We start from the raw sequence: 8,555 nt of genomic DNA, 5'->3' as shown, positions 1-8,555 counted from the left end.
TTCGCAACTTTTGGCGGATATATTCACCCTGCAGCAGCGTAAGGTGGTCGTCGTCGTCGTCTTCCCCTCGTGCTCATCTGTCGTACTCGTAGCCGTAAGTACGTCGTCGTCGCTGCTCCCTCCCGAATCCCACCGCCGCGAGCGCGCTCACGCTGGCGTCGCGTCGTGCACCGGCCACTAGACACCAGTGAACATTTCTAAACCAAATTAGGATGCATGCATGCACGGCAGAAACTTAGTTTATTCATCACAAGTTCCACAGATTACAATACAATATATGCAACGTGTGTTGAATGCATCTGTAGATTTCAGCGGCAGCGCCATCGTCGTCCACAGCTCCGGCCTGCCGGCCGGTTATCCGTCTCACTCGGAGTCACCACCGGCGGCGGCAAAGGAGAACCCCGAGCCTCGCAGCGCATCCTCGACAACCGCGTCCAGCCGCGCGGCCATCTCCAGTGAGATGTGGTTGCTCCAGTCGCCGGCCGCCCCTTTCCGGAAGAAGGACTCCTTGTTGATGCCCAGTTCGGTGGCGCCTGTCTTGTTCGCCGGAACGCGTCTGAGCTGGCCGATGCTGCAGAGCTCGACGATGGCGTCCACCGCCCCGGCGGCCTCCTCCTCCTCGGCGAACGGGCACCCCAGGAACTCGGCCAGCCTCCTCACGCTGCGTGCGGGCTCACGGAGCATCTCCTCGTACCGGAGGAAGAGCACCTTCTCCGGCCGCCTCTGGCTCTCCGACCAGTACTCAAGAACGTGCTGCCACTGCGGGCCGGCAACGCACCGCCCGGCGCAGAACAGGTCGAACACCTCCTCGATCGAAGCCGATTTCTGAACGCTTCTGTCGTGCGCCGTGCTGTTCTTGGTCGTGAACAGCCAGGCCGAGATGAACGCGTCCTTGGGGTCCCGGCAGACGTACACGATCCGGCAGCCGGAGCCGCTCGCCGTGATACGTTCCGGCAGGAGGGAGTACGGCATGTGGGTGGCCAGCAGGCGAGGCGACGGTGACGCGGCGAATATGTCGCCGCCGCCTTCACCGGCGAGAGCGAAGCTGGACTCGAAGAACCTGACGCAGTCGTGCGGCCCGCTGCGGCGGAGCGGGTGCGCGTCGCCGGACGGCGGGTGGTCGGCGCGGTTGGCGACGGCGAAGGCGAGCGCCTTGAGCCAGGTGGTGCCGGACTTGGGGAAGCTGGCGAGGAGAACGTCGGACGGCCTGGGGTCGAAGCGCGCGTGGACGGCCTCCAACCCTGGGAGCACCCACTCCGGCAGCCAGTAGCCGCCGTACAGACGCAGCGGGAACGGCGGGCACCGCGTCTCCAGAGGCAGCGACGGGAGGAGCTCCGCCATCGCCATGCCGTCGAGGACGCCGCCGCCGCCGTCGCGGCGATCAACTCCGGTGGTGGTCGGAGCCATCGATCGATCGGGCTGGCAGCTGAAGTAGTTGTGTGCGTGCGTGGGTACGTGCTCTTATATATGGCACCGTGCCGTGGGCACGTCCATATCATGGGCTGATCCGCGGCCGTCCATAATTGGAAGTAGATGTGCGTGAGGACGTAGGCTGCGCACCTACCTACTCGTGGCTCTGGATGGCATGGTGTGGTGTGTGGAGCTCCTGCGGTGCACCGCGTACTCTGTGAAGAAAATGACAGGGGAAGGCAAAGAACAAGTAAGCAATTTTAATAGTTTGGTATCTCTACTTCTCGTCCTTGATTTTTTTTCTTTGGCAATTTAAAAAAATAAAGTCACTCTGCAATGATTTGCCACCAACTTTCTCAAATTTGACAAGATCACATCTCTCCTCGTTTGCGCGTATGTTTAGGCGCTGACGATCCGCACGCATCCGGTATTCATGCGACGGCACAGGCTTCATGCGCACACTCGTCCTGCAAGCCCCGCCTCCTCCTGCCCCCACGCCACGTCGTTGTCTCCTACCTCGTGCGGTCGTACGTGCCACCGTCTCCTGCTGCAGATTCCGAACTTCCAGCAATAAAATAATAGATTCAGATTTGACTCTTAGATCCCTATAAATACATATGTAAAAGATTTATTTATAAATTATTTTTTATTTGTAACTATGTTGTTTGCCTTTTTATTTTTAAAACCCAAAAGATGAAATAAATTTACCAAGGTGGAATTTATTTGAATAGGTGTTGAATATACTAGTATTATCAGGTTACAGTTGAATTAGAGTCAGAATCTATAACCCATAAACCTTTAAATAGTAAGGGCAAGTTCCACAATATAACCATGGCGGCGATAATGTAGACATAGACGTGTCAGAAAAGGATGGTGATGAATCCATAGATTCTTAGCTACTAGGTTCAATGTTGATAGGGAGTAGTGCCAATAAATCAGAGCCTGGGGATTATGTTGATGGGGAGTAGCGCCCATGAATAAGACCGACGACATCTCCAATAACGGCACCGATCGTCGTCCGATGAGCCTCCAGGCCTAGTGTGTGAGTTGAGACATCGACGATGATGATCCCGGCGTGGCCTCGTGGTGACGAGGAAGCAGATGTAGCAAAATCGCGAACGATAGCCTAGCTGTAGTGGGCTAATAAGTAGAAAGGCTACGTCAATGGGTAGCCTGAATCCACTCCTTTCCTTCCTGTTAAAGATGAGGCGCAAGAAGATGTAGAAGACCGTAACCTTTTGGATCAATCTCACCCTAGATAAGACAGACATACGCAATAATGTGCACTCTGCCCTTGTATTGGTTCAGGGAGGCTAGAGATAGATACAAACACTATCATCGTAACCGGTTCAGATTGGTCCACAAGAATAGGACCATTATCCTTAAAAGAATTAGGCCTAATGGGCCGGCCAAAGTCTCGTTTAAAAAGACGGGCAGCCCGGTCTTACTTAAGCAAATGGACTGGAGGGGATTGGTAACACCTTAACAGGCCGGCCCATTTGCACTCTGACATGTTGCAATAGTATTATACCTCACTCACTTTTTGTCTGAAAATTTTCCTCCCTCTGTTCATTCATATTTGTCGCCAAGGACTACTTATATTTAAACATCGATCCTCTTTTTTTTTTCAAAAAAAAAGTACCTAAATAGTTGCCATATTATCTAAGTGTGCTACGTATTAAACATAAGTATTAAATCAAGATTTACCATAATCTAATCAGTTAAAACTTATATGTGGTCAAAGTTACAACAGTACATATCAATTGTGACAAGATTAGAAAGGGAAAGGTGGGTTTACTGCTGTCTATGATTATACCTCTTTAATTATCTTAAAAATACGCTTTAGTATTCAACAAAAGAAAATAATAAAAAAAGAACTAGACCAGCCCATGATGAAAAATGCTCAAACGAGTTTGTTTCTACCACGTCCATCCAACTATGCGAGCATGACTAGCACGTTTCGACTGCATGCTTTCTTGCACATGCGCATTCTATGCTTCCCCTGTTTATTGCTAAATTTCTTAACACAATTATATTGGTAGCACTATAATGGTACTAAAATATTTTAGTAGAAAGTTGTAAATGTGCAGTTGTAGTGTAGTTGTAAAATGTTATTCCCTCCGTCCAAGGCTAGATTTATTTGTGTTTAGATACATTTACAAAACATATATATTGATATATGGATGAATCTAAAAATTTTTATAATATGGAACTGAGGAAGTATAGGTCTAAGCACCAAGTTATTGATACCAAATTAAAACATAGCACGGGCAAGTGTCAGGAATGATGCCATCGCGTTATATTTACCTCATTCTGAAACTCTCTGAAAGTCCAGCTGCTGTGCCAATTCTCCCGTTACTCTTATCAACTAGGCTGTTTGAAATTGAAGCCAACATGTCATCATCTTAACAAACTGTGGCGTCAAAGCGTCCTAAAGTTTGATCATTAGTAGTAGAGATCTAATACTAGGTAGATTTTTTTTTCGTCAAAATTGTATCAACGGATGGTAAAGCTTGAAACACATGTACTTCCATGATATTAAAATGTCTTTTTAGATATCTCCACATCAAGAAATAAAAAAAAACATGGCTAAAGCTGCATCTCAAATACCATAAAACAAAAACACAACAAGTAAGAGAGTATGGTCTCATTCAGAAGGCAGGAATGAAAATTGTAGGAATGGAAAAGAAATTTAGTTGAAAAAAAAATTAGAAAACACATGAATATAAAAGATAAGTCATTCGGATGTACACATGGTAGGCTTAAAGCAAATGAAAAGAAACATGAGATTGGAGTGGATAAATTCTTTCCTGTGATTTCCGTATGAAATTGATGGGCATTTAATTATTTGTCACCTACTATAGTGCCTCATTTAACGATTTAGCACTCTCTGTATAGATCTTGTACACAGATTAAGAGTCATTTCTAAGAGTTGCAAATTCTTAAATATCCTGAAGTTGACAACATGAGAAATTTTCATTTTGCAATCCGAACTGTAGCAAAGGAATTTGTAATCCGAATCAGCCCTAAAGGGAGATAGTACTATGCCAACGGCTAGTTAACTCATGGCACGTGCAGCAGCTTAACTCCCTCCAAGCATATGTTTAGTTAATTAAGATCTTGACTGTGCATGGGCATATGGGGCCTGCAGGAGAACCTTAGCAACCAAGAAACACCACAAGGCTGATATTTTTCCCCTCTCTTTGTCTCTCTCTCCTTCTCCTTTTCTCTTCCAACTGGTTATGTTTAGTCAAAGACACAAATAGTGCCCAAACACTATCAAACCCCCTCTTTTGGCTACTGGTTTAGACAAATTTTCTTGCTGAACCAATTGGATGGCTATAGTTAGGTCCAGGCATGGGTGAAAGCCACAAGCTTTTCTCCCCCAATAATGATGAAGACTTTATGTTATCAGCTGCTCTATCTGATTCTAAGATTGCTACTAACACTTTGGGGGTGATTAGTGGGCCCATGCAGGATGATGCATGCAAAACATGTGTGGTTGAAGAGAAAAAAGAGTTGTACATGTGTTGCCATGTGGTTGACAGCAGTTAATTTTGTGTAGATTATACCTTGTTGTGTGCTTGAGTTGAGTACTTAAGTACAGAATGTGGGGAATGTTTTGCATTTATTTTAGCCCTTTCTCCTGGATTTCTTTAAAAGGTCCTGTGAATTTCAGGTGTAATCTGGCTAACAAAATTAATGCAAATTGTACAGGGGAAAATAAGATTATAAAAGTCTCCCTTACTTAACACAACTTAGTGCCCAATTTGTGGACAAGTTATGCTAAAAGATGACTGAGAATGCGACAGACCAAGAACAATCCAAAACTGGTTTTCATGCTGTTGATTCCAACTGGTCTGCATGAATCCAAAGCACCAAACCATGGGCGACCACCTGTCTGTACCCATGGAATTTCTGCATTTGGGAGCAGTGAAAATTACTAATTAGCATCTCCTGGGCCACGTTCGGCAGTTGGTGAGGGGTGTGTTAGTTATCTGACATGGAAAATATAGTAATAGATGAGTACATGATTAATTAATTATTAATTATTAAAAAATATAAAATAGATTAATCTGATTTTTTAAAGCAACTTTCCTATAAAAAATTTTTACAAAATATACACCGTTTAGTAGTTCAGGAAGAGGAGTTAGATATCTAAACGCGCGGTGCCGAAACGCAGCCCTGATTGTTCATGTTGCTTTTGCCACAAGATCCTCCAATCCTGTGTTGTTTCTGTCCCCTTTTCAAGGGAGAGAAGGCAAGTTGTTCCCCCTAGCTAATGAGGAGTTTAGAAGAAGATTAAACCCATGGTTACCTTTGCCAATTTGACACTTGTTATATGTACATGTGAGCTGTCAGACACCACTGCCATTTCGGTAGCTTATCTATTCTTCCTAATCCAACAAAGTTATTCACATTTTCGGATTGTAAAAGCTGTTCGGTTTCGCATCAAGCTTTACAGATAGTTTTAATTTGCGCCAATTTCACACCTCTTGAACTCGATATTTGGCAATGTTTATTTTGTTTTCTTTGGCATACGAAAACTTAGTTGTTGACAGCTGACAGCTGAAACTTGTTTCAGCAGGTTTTGTAACGTATTTTGTGGTGATTATTTCTCAAAATATTACCTGTAAATCTGCTACAGTAATTAAAATGTGATGCATGTTAGGATGTTTCTAAGTTACATCGAATGATTATGAGCAATATTGGATCCCATCTGATTTTGTTATATAACGCTATTATGTTTAGTAAAAAATCTAGAAGAGCAATATTGGAAATAAAATATATAACTCCGCGATAAAATTGTGTGTCATATATAATTTTAAAATAGATAAATTGATTAATATATCTTACTAAAGTTTAAAATAAAAATATTTAATATACTTATAAAAATACATATTTACACTGTTACTGTAAATAAAAGACACCGTAACATTGTCCGATGCATGTTAACAACTTAACATATATCCCTCTAAACTACATCATGTTTCTTGATCCCGAAAGTTGCTCATGTAGACTCTTTGGCCACCATGGTACAGCATTTGCATCGGTGGTTAAATGTGATGTCAGGTTGGGATGGTATATTCAGTTAGTACTGCACTAATTTTTTATTGGTGCACTTCCTTTCCTTGTAGATATACTCCAAGCATTTTGCCTAGGCATGCCAATAGATTTAGATCCAATCCAAATCCACTGCAATCCATCTCTTTACTAGCTAGTCTACCAAACCAATCCACCCCAATTATTTTTCAATCCAAACCAATCCAACTTCAATTTTAGTCTAACCCGCACCAAAACATTTAGTTAAAATGGATCCAACCCACTTTAGTAGAATGGATGCATCCATTTGGTATGTAGAAACTCGGATCTAAAATTTTAAAGCTCGCATTCACACTATAAAAAACTATCAAATTTGACTGAAATTTGGTGGGATGATTTATTATGTATAAGAGCAGCTTTGTGCAAATTTTGATCAATTTCTACATGTGGGTCCCACTTATGACTATTCTCTTATCCATTAGCTACCCAATTAAAGGATCCATTTGCCCTCCACGGGTTAAATTCATTTAAAACCTAAAATCACCTAACCAAACACAGTCCATATCAATCCAACTGTCTCTATAACCTAACCCAATCCAATCCATTTAAAGTAATAATCCATTTACATTCAACCAAAGACGATCTAAATTAAAATACAACCCATTTAATCCATTTTCATCCAACCCATTAGCAAGCCTAATTTTGCCTTGCTGTTCCAAGAAACATCTGGATGCTCCTCTGCCATTCCTTGCATCTGTACTGAATACTGATCAACCAATAAAAAGCTGACAATAACCTTATCATATTCAGGTTTTTAACCTCCTCAGTTTTAGCCGTGTGTGAACACCTAACTCCTATCAGGGCTAAAGAGTAAAGAATTAGACCCTTAGTTCTGTTCCTTTACTGAAAATTTCAGAGCTGCAGAATCAAGTTCAAGACAGGGGTTAAGTTAATCCAAGACTTAGTCACTAAGCTCCTTTACTGGGAAGCAATCATCAACCAACCAACCATCCATCCATACATTGCATCACCTGAAACTGAGACACATCTGCAGTTGATCTGCTCAGCTAAAAAGGAAAGTCTCATCCACCTTTCGCTTTTCAGAATCTCGATTTGTTCTTCGGCACATGCCAATGCCCAGTGATCATGCCACCCGTTGCCATTAGCAAGAACACCTCGAACTAAGTACTTTTACTAGTTACTACTTAATCAACTGTCACTATACGCTAATACACACATTTTTGCATCACCATTTGTTCGTCGCAGTTAATTAGGGACGCTGCGATGACGACGACGATGATGGTGGTGGTGGTGATTCAGGAGCAGTCGTCCTGCACGGCGGCCGGCGTCATGCGGAAGGCGCGGTCCCAGGCGTAGCGGAAGCGGAAGGCGGCGGAGGGCTCGATCCGGCGGCCGTCGCCGACGAGGTAGTCGCGGCCCTCGCGGCGGAACAGCCGCGGGTCGACGGCGACCGAGCTGGCGAACCCCTCGGAGCGGAGGTGCACGCCACGCAGCGCGCACGCGCACCGGTTCCGCACCGTCACCTCGAACACCGGGTCGTAGCCCACCTTCTCGCCGGTGTTCGTCTGCTCCACCTCCACGCTCGACGCCGCGCACTTCCCAGCAGCCGGCGACGCCGACGCCGACGACGCCGACCTCGCCGCCCCTGATTTTTCCAGCGCCACCAAAAGACCACAAATTTAACCACACACACGAAACGAAAAAAAAAATCGCGTCTTTGATCAAGGGAGCTCAAGAACTGGCAAGAAAAGATCCTACCTTGGAGCAGGAGGAGGGGCAGAAATGCAGAAAGCAGGAGAAGCTTCATGGGCAGTGCCATGTTCTCGAGGGTGGTCAGTTGCTGCTGCAGTTAGCTGCTCTGGGCGACATGGAAGAGGGCAAGTGATCTCTGATCACGCTCCATTTATAGGGGGAGGGAAAGGTGAGCCGACTCAGGTGAGTGCACAAATCAAATCAAATGGTGATATGCCCCACCAAACTCTCAAGTCAAGTCAGGACATACAAGTCATACTACTGTACTGTATATACTACTGCTAATTTTGCCAACCTTTAAAAGAAGAGGCTGTCTATAATTTAATCAA

General features: G+C 44.6%; 2 protein-coding genes across 2 annotated transcripts; both read right to left on the bottom strand.

Moving 5' to 3' along the window:
• Positions 1–363: 363 nt before the first annotated feature.
• LOC102719623 (cytosolic sulfotransferase 8-like) lies at positions 364–1,341 on the bottom strand. Its single transcript, XM_006662889.3, has one exon. The coding sequence runs from the start codon at positions 1,339–1,341 to the stop codon at positions 364–366; it is 978 nt and encodes a 325-aa protein (XP_006662952.3).
• Positions 1,342–7,513: 6,172 nt separating this feature from the next.
• Positions 7,514–8,346, bottom strand: LOC102719904. Its single transcript, XM_006662890.3, has 2 exons — positions 8,233–8,346; positions 7,514–8,119 (listed from the first exon to the last, which is right to left on the bottom strand). The coding sequence occupies exons 1-2, from the start codon at positions 8,291–8,293 to the stop codon at positions 7,770–7,772; spliced, it is 411 nt and encodes a 136-aa protein (XP_006662953.1). The 5' UTR covers positions 8,294–8,346; the 3' UTR covers positions 7,514–7,769.
• Positions 8,347–8,555: the final 209 nt, after the last annotated feature.

Source organism: Oryza brachyantha, chromosome 11 (genome assembly GCF_000231095.2).
Source record: "Oryza brachyantha chromosome 11, ObraRS2, whole genome shotgun sequence".
Taxonomy (NCBI): Eukaryota; Viridiplantae; Streptophyta; class Magnoliopsida; order Poales; family Poaceae; genus Oryza; species Oryza brachyantha.
The sequence above is the reverse complement of the archived record's forward strand: the minus strand, read 5'-3'. Positions and strand labels throughout refer to the sequence as shown.